This window comes from Apostichopus japonicus, chromosome 22, assembly GCF_037975245.1.
Source record: "Apostichopus japonicus isolate 1M-3 chromosome 22, ASM3797524v1, whole genome shotgun sequence".
Classification (NCBI taxonomy): Eukaryota; Metazoa; Echinodermata; class Holothuroidea; order Aspidochirotida; family Stichopodidae; genus Apostichopus; species Apostichopus japonicus.
In genome coordinates this window covers 17,059,196-17,079,097 of record NC_092582.1, presented here as the reverse complement: position 1 = coordinate 17,079,097, position 19,902 = coordinate 17,059,196, and the positions used below count along the sequence as shown (strand labels likewise).

Here is a 19,902-nt window from a genome sequence, read left to right as displayed (position 1 = left end):
TACTGGCAGCCAATGAAGTTCATGCAATATTGGGGTAATATGACTAGATGTTCTTGTTAGTGCAACGATCCTTGCTGCTATGTTTTGGAGCCTTTGCAGTCGTTTTATTTGTTTAACTGGTAGTCCACAGAAAAGTGCATTGCAGTAATCCAGTTTAGATGTTATGAAAGCATGGATTAACTGCTCTGTGGCTTCTCTGGTGAGGTATTTTCGTATTCTTCCGATGTTGTAGAGATGGTACTGATCAGACCGACACACAGATGTTATATGGTCTCCATAGAGGCATGTTTGTCCATTATGACACCGATGCTCTTTGCCACATCACTAGGCTCCACCTGATGGTCACCAATAATGATGCTTGGACACTCTATCTTTCTGGCCTGATGCTTTGATGATATTAGAAGCACCTCAATCATTGAGCCATTCATTTTCAGGCATTTGTGTAACATCCATTGCCGAACTGAGGTTATGCACTTCTCTAGACGGTGCATAGTGATAGTAATGTCATTGGGATGGAACATAAGACACAGACTCGAGTCGTCTGCATAGAAGTGATAGTCCATGTCCTGTGAGCGAAGGAGCTGACCCAGTGAAGACGTGTATACCGTGAAGAGCACAGGCCCCAGGACCGAACCCTGGGGCACGCCACATTCTAACGTCTGAGGGTCAGAAGAATCCTTTCCCAGGCACATAATCTGTTGGCGATCACTGAGGTATGATGTCATCTACTTTAAGGCGCTACTTTTAACACCAAGGTCACTGAGTGTACTAAGAAGCTGGAGGTGGTCGACCGTATCAAAAGCGGCCGAAAGGTCTAACAGAACCATCAGGCACGCTGTCTGACCTCCAAGAGCTACCATCACATCATTCTGAATGCGCACGAGGGCAGTCTCAGTGCTGTGGTGTTTCCTGTAGGCGGATTGATGAGTCTCCTGTAGACCATTGTGTTCAAGATAGGATGTGAGACGGGATGACACAACTTTTTCGAGAATCTTTGAAACAAATGGAAGGTTTGACACTGGCCTATAATTTGAGAGAACGGTAGGATCCAGCGAGGGTTTCTTGATGAGTGGCGTCACATGGGCGAGCTTGAAAGCGGATGGTATATCGCTATCTACTGTGGGTGTGCATTATCATATTTACTTTGTGAGCAAAAGAGCTTTTTGACATTTACCTTCAAAAGGCAAAGGCCATTAAACTTACACCCAACAAATTGCAAATTGCAAACAAATAGCTAAGTTGACTGCTTGCTTTACGATTCTTGCATGCGCTATTTGTTCTGCTGCATGGCAAGCATGTATACCTGCGTGTAAGCTCCGAGTTAAAGAGTATAGAGTGTTTATGCTGCATGCTAAATCATATGATACCGTCATGACCGTGCAGCCCAGGGGCGTACGTCCGGAGTAGATGCGGGTACGTGTGATCCTCACATCCACTCCCCGCCACTGAATATCAAAAGTCGATATATCATGAAAGTCGAAAATCAAAATTGAAGCTAACTTCTACGTGGTCTCACTCCAATGAATGAAATCGTAAAACAACCAGAATGCAAAATGCATTGAGGTTTCGATGACTTCAGTGCACTGGACCTCTGGTTGTTATTATAACCAGAACTAGCTGTTACAATAGAAATGGCCCGAACCAACATTTTAATACAATAACACTATGGCATTATAAACACAGGTCATGCAGTCTACTGTACGTGTATGGCTATACACTCAAAATACAACAACAACAGGGGTCTTGTACTCAATGTTATGAATCCACACACCAAGTATTAGAGGTATCCACGATTTCCATCGTTATATATCATGTAAAAGGTTTTCAGTTTTTACCTCTGGTGACCTCAAGGAGATTTGACCTCACAAGCAACATGATTCTTGTACTAAATATGGCAAATCCATATACCATGTATGATAAGTATCTACCATGAGAAATCATGTTTTCAAGGTTTTCAGGCCACGAAAAATATTTTAAAAGTTTAGCGACCGTGACTTTACAAATCTACCCGCCAAATTTCAGTCGGTCTAGGCCTATGATTGCTGTTCAAGTCTCCATAGTACAGATCTACAGCATCAATACATTATGTGAACCAGAATGCAAAATGCATTGAGGTTTCGATGACTTTAATGCACTAGACTTCTGCTTGTTAGTATAACCAGAACTAGCTGTTACAATAACACTATGACATTCTAACACAGGTCAGTCTACTGTACGTGGTTATACACACCTCCATCAAAAGCAATAGGGTTCTTGTACTCAATGTTATGAATCCACACACCAAGTATTACAAAACCAAACCAAATCTCTTAATAACTTCGCACATTAGGGTTGCAGAGGAGTCCACTTATGGACAAGTTAGATTGGAATATGCCTACGAAACTTCAAAGAATCAACTTGAAAGAAGCTAATACAGGTCACTGGAGGTCAACCTGAGGTCACGGTCACCCAAATGCAGTTCGACCATTGTATTACAATAGCGTAACTCTCAACCCTGTCTGTGGTAGTTTCACAAGTTATCGGGAAAAAACACATTTTGACCCATAAATGACCTTTGGTGACCTTGGATCACATCACGGTTATTTTGGAAAATGTGTCCCTACTTCATTCACAACTTGTCCTAATATACCAGCCATGTCAGACTTCGTGACTAGAAGTTGTTGCAAAAATTAGCATAAGTTGGGAGTTTTTGGCACATAATCAACCTTGAATGACCTTGGATGACCTAATGGTTTTTATCAAAAATGTTCCTCTTGATGATGTGCACTCTGTCCTAAAATCCCAACCTTGATGGACATTTGGTTCTCACGTTATTGCAAAAATACTAGTTTTTGACCCCTAATTGACCTTTGTTGACCTTGGACCATATAACCGTTATGTTTTGAAATGATCCCTTACCCCATTCACAACTAGTCCCAAAATATCAACCATGTCGGACCCGTCAATGGTAGTTTCAAAAGTTATTGAGAAAAAAAACACATTTTGACCCATAAATGACCTTTGGTGACCTTGGATCACATCACGGTTATTTTGGAAAATGCGTCCCTACTCCATTCACAACTTGTCCTAATATACCAGCCATGTCAGACTTCGTGACTAGAAGTTGTTGCAAAAGTTAGCATAAGTTGGGAGTTTTTGGCACATACTCAACCTTGAATGACCTTGAATGACCTAATGGTTTTTATCAAATATGTTCCTCTTGATGATGTGCACTCTGTCCTAAAATCCCAACCTTGATGGATATTTGGTTCTCACGTTATTGCAAAAATACTAGTTTTTGACCCCTAATTGACCTTTGTTGACCTTGGACCATATTACCGTTATGTTTTGAAATGATCCCTTACCCCATTCACAACTAGGCCCAAAATATCAACCATGTCGGACCCGTCAATGGTAGTTTCACAAGTTATTGAGAAAAAAAAACACATTTTGACCCATAAATGACCTTTGGTGACCTTGGATCACATCACGGTTATCTTTGAAAATGTGTCCCTACTCCATTCACAACTTGTCCTAATATACCAGCCATGTCAGACTACGTGACTAGAAGTTGTTGCAAAAATTAGCATAAGTTGGGAGTTTTTTGCACATACTCAACCTTGAATGACCTTGAATGACCTAATGGTTTTTATCAAAAATTTTCCCCTTGATGATGTGCACTCTGTCCTAAAATCCCAACCTTGAGGGACATTTTTTAAACTTATCTTTGTTATGTTTTGTTTTGCCCCGTACCTCCTAAAATGAGCATATTTTTTAAGATTTGACCTTTGACCTTTTGACCTCGCAGTCAGATGTAGTTTGACACGCTGATTCCAAAAAGCAACATGACAAGTCTATGCGACCATCCTAACTGTACTTATTAAAAAACAAAAACATTGACCTCTGATAACTTCGCACACGAAGGTCGCACAGGGGTCAACTATGGACCATTTTGATCGGAAGGTACCTTTGAGATCCGATTATGGCCACGAAAATTCAAATAACCCAAAAAATTGATAAAGGTCACCGGAGGTCAACTTGAAGTCAAAGGTCACCTAGATGCGGGTCGACTCCCTGATTACAATAGCGTAACTCCCAACCTTCATGGACATTTGGTTCTCAAGTTATTGCAAAAATACTAGTTTTTGACCCCTGATTGACCTTTCTTGACCTTGGATCACATGACCGTTATGTTTTGAAATGATCCCTTACCCCATTCACAACTGGTCCCAAAATATCAACCATGTCGGATCCTGTCAATGGGAGTTATTGCTTGTTTTAATATTTTGGTTTTTGGCCTCTAACTGACCTTTGGTGACCTTCACAGGCAACACAAAAAATAGGGCACATCTACTCAATGTGGTACTCATATACACCAAATATTAGATTGGTCCAAGCTTTCCTACTTGAGATACCGTGTTTACAAGCCAGGCGTCACACACACACACACACCCATACACGCATACACACACTCTCCGCCTGCATGAATGCATAGGTTACGATTTCATCGAAACCAAAAACGATTAGGCACTTAGGCAGATACATGGTGCTACGTAATTTCACATTGGAAAGTTATGTTTCTGTGTAGTATGAAAATTTAACCTTTTCCCATGAACAAAGTAAAACATGACGTAGTATCATAAATAAGCAGCTAGGCCTACTGTAATGTCTCAAACAATAAAAAAAAATACACGCAAAGGCTTCCGAGCGGCACGTTGAAGCCAATGCAAAAATGTTTTCAGTTCTGAGTTTTAGATTCTACGAATGCCCATAAGCTCATTTCCAATTGCTAATAGCCTCCTATTCGTATGAGGCACATGGTATCTGATAGCCTGGTCGGAGGGAGATATATACGGTAGCTTATAAAACAATGTTTTCACAAGTCGGCGTCTAGTAACTCCCAATGACCATTGACCTCAATAAAATCTTGTACTGAACATGTCACAGATACATACTGAAATATGAGATCCGGCCAACCTTCCCTTCCCAAGTTATCATGTTTACAACGGGTTTTCACAATTTGACCTCTACTGACCCCAAATGGACTTGGACCTCCACCAAAAACAATAGGGGTCTTGAACTCACATAGTACTCCTTCACACGAAATACGAGATTGATCCAAGCTCTCCTTCTTGAGATATCGTGTTTACCAAGGTTTACACAATTTGACACCTAGAATATATAGGCATATAAATCCAGGGTTCTCAAACCAGGGTATGCATTCCACAGAACTGTATAGTTACTCTTCCTGGTATGTGGCACTGTTAGAACAAAACAAATGTTGCGTGACTCGGTAGATGATCATACCAGCAGCTAGGTCGCCTGCGTTACGCCGTATAATTTAACTGCAGTTTGTAAAAAATGGTGATACTTAATTCCTTCATAGGCTCTATAAGATGAATCATCTATGCATGCGGTAAGCTGAAGACATACACCACTGAACTTTGTGTATTTGCGACAAGTTTGAAAACTGTTTCCACGCAATAAACACATGCGCCCAGATAACATCATGCTAGCGGTCCACCGGAGGCCCGCCAGCTGCACCACTGGCGGTCCACCGGCGGGGAAAGCCGGCGGAACGCCAGAGATTTGGCCGGCTTTAATCCGGCGGTCCGCCGGCGACTACGCCAGAAGACCGCCGGAGAAACGCCAGCGTACCGCCGGTGTACCGCCAGTGTTTCACAAGCAGACCGCCGAAGAAACGCCAGCGTACCGCCGGTGTTCCACCAGTGTTTCACAAGCAGACCGCCAGAGAAACGCCAGCGTACCGCCGAAGAAACGCCAGCGTTCCGCCGGTGTACGCAAACACATACATGCATACACACACTCTCCGCCTGCATGAATGCATAGGTTACGATTTCATCGAAACCAAAAACGATTAGGCACTTAGGCAGATACATGGTGCTACGTAATTTCACATTGGAAAGTTATGTTTCTGTGTAGTATGAAAATTTAACCTTTTCCCATGAACAAAGTAAAACATGACGTAGTATCATAAATAAGCAGCTAGGCCTACTGTAATGTCTCAAACAATAAAAAAAAATACACGCAAAGGCTTCCGAGCGGCACGTTGAAGCCAATGCAAAAATGTTTTCAGTTCTGAGTTTTAGATTCTACGAATGCCCATAAGCTCATTTCCAATTGCTAATAGCCTCCTATTCGTATGAGGCACATGGTATCTGATAGCCTGGTCGGTGGGAGATATATACGGTAGCTTATAAAACAATGTTTTCACAATTCGGCGTCTAGTAACTCCCAATGACCATTGACCTCAATAAAATCTTGTACTGAACATGTCACAGATACATACTGAAATATGAGATCCGGCCAACCTTCCCTTCCCAAGTTATCATGTTTACAACGGGTTTTCACAATTTGACCTCTACTGACCCCAAATGGACTTGGACCTCCACCAAAAACAATAGGGGTCTTGAACTCACATAGTACTCCTTCACACGAAATACGAGATTGATCCAAGCTCTCCTTCTTGAGATATCGTGTTTACCAAGGTTTACACAATTTGACACCTAGAATATATAGGCATATAAATCCAGGGTTCTCAAACCAGGGTATGCATTCCACAGAACTGTATAGTTACTCTTCCTGGTATGTGGCACTGTTAGAACAAAACAAATGTTGCGTGACTCGGTAGATGATCATACCAGCAGCTAGGTCGCCTGCGTTACGCCGTATAATTTAACTGCAGTTTGTAAAAAATGGTGATACTTAATTCCTTCATAGGCTCTATAAGATGAATCATCTATGCATGCGGTAAGCTGAAGACATACACCACTGAACTTTGTGTATTTGCGACAAGTTTGAAAACTGTTTCCACGCAATAAACACATGCGCCCAGATAACATCATGCTAGCGGTCCACCGGAGGCCCGCCAGCTGCACCACTGGCGGTCCACCGGCGGGGAAAGCCGGCGGAACGCCAGAGATTTGGCCGGCTTTAATCCGGCGGTCCGCCGGCGACTACGCCAGAAGACCGCCGGAGAAACGCCAGCGTACCGCCGGTGTACCGCCAGTGTTTCACAAGCAGACCGCCGAAGAAACGCCAGCGTACCGCCGGTGTTCCACCAGTGTTTCACAAGCAGACCGCCAGAGAAACGCCAGCGTACCGCCGAAGAAACGCCAGCGTTCCGCCGGTGTACGCAAACACATACATGCATACACACACTCTCCGCCTGCATGAATGCATAGGTTACGATTTCATCGAAACCAAAGACGATTAGGCACTTAGGCAGATACATGGTGCTACGTAATTTCACATTGGAAAGTTATGTTTCTGTGTAGTATGAAAATTTAACCTTTTCCCATGAACAAAGTAAAACATGACGTAGTATCATAAATAAGCAGCTAGGCCTACTGTAATGTCTCAAACAATAAAAAAAAATACACGCAAAGGCTTCCGAGCGGCACGTTGAAGCCAATGCAAAAATGTTTTCAGTTCTGAGTTTTAGATTCTACGAATGCCCATAAGCTCATTTCCAATTGCTAATAGCCTCCTATTCGTATGAGGCACATGGTATCTGATAGCCTGGTCGGTGGGAGATATATACGGTAGCTTATAAAACAATGTTTTCACAATTCGGCGTCTAGTAACTCCCAATGACCATTGACCTCAATAAAATCTTGTACTGAACATGTCACAGATACATACTGAAATATGAGATCCGGCCAACCTTCCCTTCCCAAGTTATCATGTTTACAACGGGTTTTCACAATTTGACCTCTACTGACCCCAAATGGACTTGGACCTCCACCAAAAACAATAGGGGTCTTGAACTCACATAGTACTCCTTCACACGAAATACGAGATTGATCCAAGCTCTCCTTCTTGAGATATCGTGTTTACCAAGGTTTACACAATTTGACACCTAGAATATATAGGCATATAAATCCAGAGTTCTCAAACCAGGGTATGCATTCCACAGAACTGTATAGTTACTCTTCCTGGTATGTGGCACTGTTAGAACAAAACAAATGTTGCGTGACTCGGTAGATGATCATACCAGCAGCTAGGTCGCCTGCGTTACGCCGTATAATTTAACTGCAGTTTGTAAAAAATGGTGATACTTAATTCCTTCATAGGCTCTATAAGATGAATCATCTATGCATGCGGTAAGCTGAAGACATACACCACTGAACTTTGTGTATTTGCGACAAGTTTGAAAACTGTTTCCACGCAATAAACACATGGCGCATTCATATAAAATGCAATTTAACATTGTGTGCATAAGTAAACACCAAAATCACCTAACGAGGATTTAAACCATGTACATAATGTGTTATGTAACACCTTTGTTCTCGAGGACGAGAATGGCATTAAATAATAGACACGAAAATTTTCTCTTGCTATTTGTAAGCTTTAATTGAATAATTCCTTCCTCTCTCAAGATCTCTTTACTACACTCCTTCCTCTCTGAAGGTATCTTTTCTACACTCCTTCCTCTCTGAAGGTATCTTTTCTACTGCTAGAAACACCCTAAAATCTAAAAGATTGCCTACTTCAACTGTGTGTACTAACTTCCCCAGCAAAATCATTACAATTCCAACCTCTAACCCATGGCTGGACGAAACCCTCCTCTCACTTGACCCCCATGACCCCACCTGCCAGGCTTCAGTACACGCCTGTAGCAGTACTCCAGCTATACCCTCAAGATAAGCCCCAAGTGGAATATCTATACACCAATTCCCACGCACAAAACTGGTTCATTTTTAAAGGTTAAAAGTTAAAACTGTATACTGTAAGAGTCCCCTGCCCGGAGGCCTGCAAAGGGGTAAAAAAAATTGATTGTACTTTACTTTATTTAATTTTAAGATTTTAAATAACTCCACCTGTCCATCCTTCTCAATGCATATGCAAAATGGCATGTGTGTCCCGATGCGTAGTAAATGATACATTACGGTAAAGTGTAATTTTGCATTTACACGAAAGGTTGGATCATATACAAATAATGAATGGTTATGAGTGCAAATATTTCATGAGTTGAAAGATGGAATTTGTTCCATTGAACGAGGCGCAGCCGGGTTAAATGGAACAAATTACATCCTTCAACGAATAAAGTTCTATTTCTAAAGTTACACCGGTACACTAATCATATCACATATTCCTATATACGTACAATCAATCCCCTTCTTGGGGGTGGGGGTGGGGTGAGGATGGGTGGGATCCGGAAGGGTACGGTATCGTTATAGGATAAACTGGTTATCTGATCAAATGATAAGATGTTACAAATGCTTGTAAATTAGCACAGTAGATTTTCAACAAAATAGTGAGAGATAAAACATCAGCTAATTGAGTTAATGCTGATAACTGCATATGTTACTCTTTAATACCAAGGGCTCATAACTAATAAATGCCTTAGCTTGCATGCATTGACAATTGTTGTGTTTAAAATTTAATATATATATATATATATATATATCAATACCGAAATTAAAATTGTAATTTACTATTCACTAAATGGTTAAATGTACTGTCGCCAGATTGTATTGACGCAATTTTGATTTTATGAAAGTTATAAATCACACGACGTTCCTCTACCTAGCTAAGTTCAAAGATCAAATCGACCAGACAGCTACCTTATCATACAATGTATGAATCTGTTGCTATGGGCAGTCGTTGTCCAACCAGTTCGTCACTTCTTATCGACAGATATGTTGCTGAGTGCACGTATAAGTAACAGAAGCCTTTCACATTCCTCACATCATTGGCTCAGCTCTCCAACGATCACCATCGAGAAGGAGACTTCAACCGTAAAGAAGAATCAGGTAATTTTTAGACATGAAGTTTTTTTCTCGTTTGAATCCCCATCCCCCACCTCTTCCCGTCGTACATGGACGTGAGTACTATGTATTTCGAGGGTTTTAAAGGTTATTAGTTAAAAGTATTAAATCCGTAGATACTGTGTTATTTTACGAGAAAATGCGAGTGATGGACAACATTTACGTCCAGGGTGTTTTTTTCTTCTTCAAATCAATGGACGGACGAGAGTCTTTCATGTGCAGACATTTACTTTGTGTTAAATGAAACGTGCGTGAAGTATAATTTCGACAATCACAAATGTTTGAATATAGCTTTGACTTACATAACCGTATAGTGTATCATCTATACACATTGTCATATATATTCAATTTCAATTTTCAATTTCTTTATTCCAGTATAAATGATAACATTTATAAATAGGACACATAAAAAAAAGTGATACATAAAAGACGTAAACATGTACAAAAATGAAAGCATGAAACAAAAACAAGAAATAAGATAGAGGAATAGAAGTTTTAAAGATTAAGGATTAAAAGTATTATAACAGAGATTCTAAGAACCCATTTTGAATATAAATGGCTGCTCTGTAGATAAATGAGTTCTTAAAAAGCATAATTCTAAAAGATGGCAAGATAGTAGGATTACGTAGATTGTACTTGCTGGTTCTATTGCACAGAGAGATCAACTCGGAGTGAAGTGGGTGATCTTTAGAACTATGTATATTCTTAGCTAGTCTTATGAATTCATTTTTAGCAGCAGTGTTTACTTTACCAACAAGGCTTTCATAATCGAGATTAAATATTTTGGAGCAGTATTTCAAGAAACTTCTAATTCTTTTCTTGTCCTTTTCAAGTAGAAAGTGATACCAGACAGGAACTGCATACACAATCACTGGCAGAATTGATGAGCTGAAAACCTTATCTCTTACATTAGAATGAAAATAAGGAGTAATGTATGCCAACGTTGATACAATATAATACACCTTAGACATCGATTTAGATATATGTTTAGTAAAGGTTAACTTGGCGTCAATATCAACTCCTAAGTACATAGTATGAGACACCCGCTCAACAATGGAGCCTTGAACATAAGTTTTCTGATCCCTGGTCTGAATGAGACCTTGATGTTTAATGTTAATGTTTTCAAAAATTATTTCTTTAGATTTCTTTGGATTAAGTAAGAGGTTCTTCTGCTTACACAAATTGACCATATTATCAATACAGTATTTATAGTCATTTTGATTTTCAAGGTGTGTCCGCTTTGAAATGTTACAGGATATGGCTGTATCATCAGCGTACTTAATTACATCACACCCCATTGAAGAACGTATATCATCTGTGTATATTGTAAAAAGTAACGCAGATAGAGGACCTCCCTGGGGGACTCCCACTGTAATATTTGATTCCTCTGAATAACCTTTCTGTAGCTTGACTTGTCGAGACCATCCTTGTAAAAAATTAGCCAACCAATGTATAAGCCAAGGCTCATTGATAAAACTACACAAACTTTGGATTAACCGATTTGGTAGAACCGTATTAAAAGCACTTGAAAAATCTAAGAATAAAACTTTAGTGACTGTTGTGTCACTCTGATTTAAACCACAAACAACACAATGTACGAGCTTGAGTATAGCATCTGTGCAGGACACGCCTTTTTTGTAGGAAAACTGATTTTTATCACCGTGTGATACGATGGCCTGTGTCAAGTATGGAAATAATAATTTTTGCATACAGTTAAAACCAATGCTGGACATGTCAATTGGTCTAAAATCGTTTACAGATGTTGGAATAGAGATTTTAGGCACAGGTGATGTTTTAGCATGCTTCCATAGGGACGGAATTGAATTCTCATTTAAACTTACATTATATAAATTAGTGAATATGCCAGCTAATTCTTCAGAGCAATACTTGTACACCCACCAGGGAATTTGATCAAAACCAGACGCAATTCCTATCTTAACAAGTCCAAATTGTCTTTTTACATCTTTCTTTAGTATTACTGGTGGTTCAGCAGTTGATAGGTCTGGTAGTATAAGTGAAATATCTTTGCTCGAAGCATCATTAAAACGTCCGAAGTGTTGACTTAATTTTTGGCCAAACTCATCAGTTACCAAGTTTCTTTGCTGTTCATCTGGTTTCCGTATTGATTTGAGTAGATCCCACAGAGACTGTTTGTCTGTTGTTACCTTTTGAAAGTATTCATTCCTCCTCTTGAACACATGTTTGTTTATTTGCCTCTGTAACCTGTTCCGTAGAGTAGTGTCACCATCATCAATTGCTTCCTTTTTCTCTTTCTCCAACTGCTTGATCTTATCATCGGCTGGCAATCTTTTCATAACTTCAGAGTGTGACATTGTCCTATAAGGAATGCAGATATCAGTTGTAAAATTGATGTAAGATGATACTACTTGTGTCAATTCATCTAAGGTGTCACACGTATCTGTAAAAACCCTCCAATCTGTTGAATCCAACATCACTCGTAAATTGTCAACATTACTCTTCCTGGTGTCTCTTTCCTTTGGTCTTGGTATCTTTCGAGCTTCTCGGTAACGTTCTGTGTATCGTGGCATAATAAGAACACTGAAATGATCTGATGTAGCTATAGGATGCATTTTCTTGGCAGTGAAGTAACTCCAACCTTTAACATACACAGCATCTAAAATGGTGTTAGATCTTGGGAAGGTGACAAAATTTACGAGGTTGTTGTAGCCCATTGTTTCGAGGAATGGTAAATGGTCCCTGTTGAGATCCCCAACAATAATGATATATGAACGCGGATTCTCCATTAAAATTGATGTTAAAGCATTTTTCAACGCTGCGTTCGAAACCGTGAAGTTTGCTGAAGGGCGAGTATACACATTTACGATAGTCATGTTTGATATGTCACTGGGCAGAAACCGAGGACGAGCTCTCACAGCAAGTAACTCAATGTCTGGTGTTAAAAAGGTGAAACACACTTTGGGAGCCTTGATAGACCATTCCTTCGATATGTAGGTCATCAAACCACCGCCATTAGCCGTGAATCCGCGATCTTGGCGGAACATGTGGAAATTCTGCAATTGAAGAGCCTCGTCAGCGACTTGGTGTTGAACATTCTCACCTTCCCATTTGTTTCCAACTGTTTGAAGTTTCGTTTCTTGCAAGGCAATAAAACATAGGTTCGGCATATTTCCAACTGTCTGTTCTAGATGTATAAATTTCCCCTGAAGACTGTTAATATTTGACGAGAAACCATAAGGAAAGCTGAAATTTGATGCCTTTGTATGCTTTAACCTCTCCTGAATACCGGCTCGTGCGCCTCTACGCCTGCAAACAATGTTAAGTTCCTTTAATCTATTGATCACCCGTGGCCTTAGTTCAAAATCGGTCATATGTGACCTTATACTTCGAAGCGTATCTGGGCTGTAGGTAAGTCTGTGGTTATCCATGTCCATGTGTGTTAGGCTATGCGGGTAAAGGCCTGTTGTTAGGCAAAACAGTCGTGATGGTAACGAGTAAGAAAATATAAACTCACGAAAACTCTGCATACCAATCCTTTTTTATATTCCAGAAAAGCAAAGTGAAAGTTGTTAGTCCAGATGTTACATTTTACGTTGTACAGCGATGAGTAACAAGTCAACGATTAGTCAAAAACACGACAAAAATGTGAGAGCGAAAATAACTATCGTGTCAGCTCAGCGAGGAGCGCCACCAAGTTTCCATTAGAATATGTCAGAATAGTTCATTTATGACCACCCAAGTCGAAACTTCAAGAAGTATTTTAATAACGATCACCACTGGCACTAATTTTAAATCTCTCTGTAATTATAAACCTATATATGTTATAAATCATAAATTATGAATATATGAATATATATATATATATATATATTCCCCTATACCATTTGCAACTTGTCCCAAAATATCAACCGTGTCACACCTTGGAACTGGGAATTATTGCACTAAATGTCTGAAAATTTACTTTGACCTCATATAACTTCACACACAAAGGTCACCTGGGGTAAACCTATTGACATTTTTGATTGGTGAGACGTGAATATAGCATCAAAACTGTAAAAATTCAAACATTTTTTTCTTTGCCCATTTTCTCACCCAAAATACTAGTTTTTTAACATTAATTGACCTTTGATGACCTCGGATCACATGACCGTTAAGTTTGAAAATATTCCTCTATACCATTTGCAACTTGTCCCAAAATATCAACCTTGTTACACCTTGGCACTGGGAGTTATTGCATTAAATGTCTGAAAATTAACTTTGACCTTGTATAACTTTACACACAAAGGTCACCCGGGTGTCAACCCATTGACATTTTTGATCGGAAGGTACCTTTGATATCCAAATCTAGCATCAAAACCAAACATTTTCTTTTTAGCCCGTTTTCTCCCAAACTAAGCACATTTTTTCTAATGTGACCTTTGACCTTTTGACCTTGGTTTTAAATGTAGTTTGATCTGCTGATTCCAAAAATCAACACGATAAGTCTGTACAGCTATCCTAACTCCGACCGAAAACTTTGACCCCATATAAGTTCGCACACAAAGGTCACACAGGGGTCAACTTATCGATATTTATGATCGGAAGGTGCCTTTGACATCTGAAAATAGCATCGAAACTGTAAAAATCCCCAAAACATGAAAAGGTCACCAGAGGTCAAATTGAGGTCAAGGGTCACCCAGATGTGGGTCGACAATTGGATTACACTGAAGCAACTCCCAACCCTAACGGACAATTCGTTCTCAAGTTATCGCAAAAATACTAGTTTTTTAACATTAATTGACCTTTGGTGACCTCAGATCACATGACCGTTAAGTTTCAAAATGTTCCCCTAACCAGTTCACAACTTGTCCCAAAATATCAACCTTGTCACACATTGGCACTGGGAGTTATTGCAGTTTTAGTATTTTGGGTTTTTGGACCATAACTGACCTTTGGTGACCTTTGTGGGCACCAAAAACAATAGGGTTCATCTACTCACTGTGGGCCACCCACCCACCAAGTTTGATCATGATCAGTCAATCCCTTGTTGAGTTATCGTGCATACAAGCTAAAGCGTCACACACACACACACACACACAAACACGCACACACGCCAACCTGAATACATAGGTTCCTTTGCTTTTAGCAAGGAACCAAAAAGGCGTGGTGAACGATTGGCCAAGCATTCGGACTTATGATCCATGGATTGCTAGTTCTATTATTTCCTAGTTCATTACGTTGTTTGTGTCCTTGCGCAACATGCTTTATCTTCATTGCGTCTCTCCACCCAGACGTTAATTGGTTACCTGCAGGGTAATTTGTCATTGGGTGCAGTATATTACTGTAGCCGTCTAGACGGATTGTCTCTGAATAAGGTTATCATTGACCTGGGTAATAAAACGTCTGTAAAGCGCTTTGAAACTGGTATACTAATTTGCCTTTTTATAGTTTACCTCCATTTAATATATATATGTTATATATATATATATATTATGCGCTATCGACCGATTAGCGCCATCGATCGATAGCGCTGCGCTATCTATTGATCCGTCATTAGCGCAAGCATGGGTATATCGCGCAGGTATCGATCGATGGTGCAGGCAGATCGACGGATTGTATGTCTATTTTTGATAATGACAATGTTTTTTTTTAATTTCAGGGTGACGCCAAGTGCTGTTTAAGAGACACCTCACTGATTTTTCTAAAAATTGACCGTTTAATTACCATTTTATATGTAAATATATATGATAAATTCAAATAAAATTTTATCAATTGATAGTGATACAATGAATTCCAATAAATTGGTTCTATCATGAAGATAACCTAAATCCATTGCTGAATCAGGCATATGTATCAGGTTGTATTGTTACCCTACCCTGGAGGGGAGAGAGTAGACAGACAAATATTTATATATTTTGCAAAATGGCGTTGCTGTATTGTCCGTATTACATGGCTTTCAACAAAGAATTGAAGTATTAACACTAACCCTGAAACAACATAATCTAAACTGTAATGAAGACGGAGGTCACCATACTGCTTTAAGATGTATCACTTCAATTGACCTACAGTAGAGACTCGATGCCTCTCTTGTGTTATTCATTTAAGTAGATACTGGCCTCAGTCTGTTGCTTAACAGCAATAAATAGCGATAATATACTGCAACTTGGAAAATGACAAGTTTTTTTTTTTCGTAGGGGGCATAATTCATACCTGTCACAGTATCATATGTCTTCAGGCCTTGGTTCTAAGAAATCTGCTAAATTACTGCTGTGATTGGGCCAACAGTGACTATCGACCTCATATAGTACTGATATATAGTGACGATATTCGTAAAAATGGAAGAAGAGCCAGCTTGTCGAGAACACATGCAGGACACAAATTGACAAATTTGTACACATCCTCTAACCTCATGTCATCTTTGATTGACTCTCCCTCTCAAAGCGAGCGTTGCACTGAAATGTATTTTCAATATGGCTGACTAACCATAACACTATAATTTATCAACATATACCGTATAACGTCCACCGTAACGGACTGTCCATCCCTTCATCGGGTGACGCCTTCTGTCCATTTTCACACATACCAAGTTGCATTTTCGTCTCCATGAAATAAAGAAAAACCCACTGCATGTGGACGCGTGGTTATAAACCGACCGACCCATCTTCATGCAGATAAAATACTTGTTTTGTGAAGAATAAACTCCGATCCTGACTAATATGTTTCCCTCTCCCGTTTGATACTGCCGTTTCTTATCAAACCATGTACTTCTGTGTAGAATACAGTATTATTTAACTGTATGATAATGTTGACAACTGCATATTCAGGGTTCTGCCCAGGGTGGATTGAGTGCCGGCAGGACTATCCAAGCGGAGCGCCACCATCAGTTGGCATGGAGCGTACAAGAAAATTTTGGGTTTTGGAAACCCCCCAGATGGCCGGAAACGGCCCTTCCCGAGTATTCTGAGCCACATGTAGACAGCTTTGAAATGAGATCTCATGTCTGGAATTTTTCATAATTAATGAAAAAAGTTAGGACAAATATCTGGAGCACCAGAGTACAGACCAGCCGGTGGTGCCTATTAAATAAATCATTCAGGCTGAGATGATAATTTTAGATGGACAGTGAGTGAGAGTCCACTCCCAAATAAATATTGTTTCCATGTTCTTGTAGAAAACGTAAACTCCGCAAAATACAATTAGGTGTGATTTTGTAGTTACGTGAGATCCGTTTTAACCGCCGAGGTGGTTAGGCTATTTGCTATACACTTAACTATGGTAGGATATTATTTTTTCGGTATTTTTGGAAATGCTAGAAAATACTTTCTTTTCTCCCCGCTTAACACCAGATGTGGTCTTACAGTATATTCATAAATGGATGCACTAGAGCCTTGTTTACATGACATTAGTTGCATTTAGTACGATATGCATGAATTTGGCGTGAATTTTTCGAAAGTGCTTTGCTCGATCTTTCGTAAAATTTGAAAGGTGTAGCCTACCACCTTTCCGTACAATTGTTACACAATTGATTTTCAGTTTTTTTTCTCTATACGGTCAAGTGAATAAGTTGTACATTGAGTATAAACTCATCGCGAATGCAAAAAACGATGCGGGGATTTCCAGCAGACAAATGTTTTCTTTGCGGGATTACTGAGTCAGTTGAAGGGAATCCCGCACCTTAGTGGGAACACTGAACTGAAGTCAAATTCATACGAAAGAAAACGTTAACTAACCAACATACAATACAAATATAAAAGAACGTGGAATGGCAATTTTTGTTCAAAACATTTCCCGCGAGGCTGATTTATTACAGCAACCTTCCCGCGCTGGGCCGTGGGTGTCCGTGTGACACGTATACCCTGAAGCTTGCGAAATAGCCATTGTAAGTGGGTTGGGGACACATCATTACTCGTTGGTATTGTGACTAAAATTGCGAGCACGCTCTCTGAACATTTTCCTTTTGTTTCTGAAACTTTTCTTGTGAAATTTTACTTTTTTTTTTATAGATGTACTTATTTGTCCTTTGTGTTTTGTTTTTAGTTTTTCGTCCCGTTGTTTTTTCTATTTTTTTTTTGTCCGATTTTTTTTTTCGCCAGCCGGGCTGGATTTCCCGCGAGCATCGCGGATTTCCCGCGAACCTGGTTCGGACTGTTCGCAAGGTTTTCCAGCCCTTGTCACTCGTGCCTAATGCAATATGATGTAAATTTACCCGCTACGAAGGTTAACGGCCGTATGTGTACTAGCTAGCTGGATAGTGCCTGTGTCTCGCGCGATAAAAATAGATATAAATGAAACTATCAAAAGTACGATCGGGAGTTGGAAACGGAAAACAGTCATTGGTCTGGAATGCGGAACTCTGGTATTTTTTACTAAGTATGACACTGTCATGTGTTGGATATTTTGAACAGTTATGAACTGGATTTCCCCTAGTCTCAAACAGATTGTTTCTGTACGTTCGACCCTCCGGCCATGGAGCTGTTTTGGAGTTCCTATCGAAAATAAGTGCCGGTCGGAAAAGTCATTCAGGCAGATTGTGGCGGTCGGTAATTCAGCGTGCTGGTCGGGCCCGACCGGCGCCGACCGGCAGCGGCAGAACCCTGCATATTTATTATAACGATGATTATATAACCGGTGCTGTAGCCGAGTGGATAAAGGCGGTGATGAGAAGCTTAGCAATCGGGGAGGTTCGGGTTCGATTTCCGGTCGGGTCATAGTAAGACGGGGTTTTCATCCCAAGAGCAATCCACGGTTTTCCCACCTGAAATGACTTTCTAAATTCTAAAGGCTCTAAATTTGAGATAAAATGTTGCATTGGAAGCCACCCAACGTGTAAGTTGTAATCCATATGCCCTTTTGCGGGTTTCTCCCACATTTGCGGTCGCTTAAGCGTTGTAAAACTAACTGCTGATTATTGATATATTACAGTATAGGCTATATTGGTTACATTTAAACCGACACTTCATTGTTACTAATATATTTAACATGATTATACTAAAGATATTACTAACTGTCCGTCATTTTTGTTTTTACCCTTTCAGAAACCTCTAGATATTAGCTGCATAGATCTATTATAGCTTTAAAATGGCCGTCAGCAAAACAGTCGCTATCGTTGGAGCAGGGCCGTGTGGACTCGGCGCTGTTAAGACGTGTTTAGAGGAAGGACTGGTACCTACGGCATTCGACAAATTTAAATCCATTGGTAAAGAACTGTAATATATAATTACATTTGATCGATGATTAAACATCATGGGTAGATGAAATATTTCTGCCGGCAGGACTTAATTCGAAACTTAGTTCACTTTCACTTGGTTCACTTTCTTTGCTGACTGAAGCTCTTTCAATAGTTACTCATGATTCACAAATCATGAAACAGCCATGTATAGTGAATACTTAAGACTATCATAAATGATAACTTTACTTATAATTTTCTCCGAAATCCTTTACTGACATAGCACGTAGTCGAGTTACATTCATATATTGGTAGGCAGACATAGCAATTTAAACGGAAACAAATTGTCAAATAACAGGCACCTGCAACTGGCATACAAAGTAATGAAAAATAGATTTATTATTATATAAATATATATAAATAAATAAATATATATATATATATATATATCCGTCCATCTGTCTATCTATCTATTTCTTTATTTTTGTATTTCTTCATTTTAGGTGGAATGTGGAATTATGACCCCGATACATCCAAAGGGACGTCTGGTAGAACTTACAGGTCACTGGTTACTAATTCATGTACGATCAAGTCTTGTTACAGTGATTTTCCATTCCCCAAAGATGCGCCTCCGTTCGTGCCTCATAAGACGTACCTCAAATATTTGAACGTAAGGAAAACATACTTCACGCATGGTATGATGTGGAAATGTGCGAAGCTTTATGATATGGCATGGAACGGTTGTTTCGGGCAGGCCCACGGTACGGTATGGTACGATATACTATGGTAAGACAGGATAACAGGTCCTTGGTTAAAGTACGGTACCGAACTGCATGTGATATGATATTGTATGTCGTGTTATGATGTGGTATGTTGTGTTATGATATATGGTATGGTCGTGTTGCAAACTGTTGTTTAATTAAGCTGCATGTAGATAAATTATTCAGCATTCTATCCGAGAGGATGGCAAACTCGATCATAGTGACGCAGAAAGGATCGCAAGAT

At 39.8% G+C, this 19,902-nt stretch overlaps 1 protein-coding gene across 1 annotated transcript in view; it reads left to right on the top strand.

Annotated features, from left to right (window-relative positions):
- The window catches only part of LOC139964000 (flavin-containing monooxygenase 1-like), a 42,151-nt gene that overhangs the window by 2,064 nt on the left and 20,185 nt on the right, over window positions 1-19,902 (top strand). Inside the window, exons 2-4 of the mRNA XM_071965294.1 lie at window positions 9,643-9,758; window positions 18,767-18,927; window positions 19,401-19,567. Coding sequence (XP_071821395.1) covers window positions 18,810-18,927; window positions 19,401-19,567 — 285 coding nt within the window. The 5' untranslated portion in view covers window positions 9,643-9,758; window positions 18,767-18,809. The remainder of the gene's footprint in view (window positions 1-9,642; window positions 9,759-18,766; window positions 18,928-19,400; window positions 19,568-19,902) is intronic.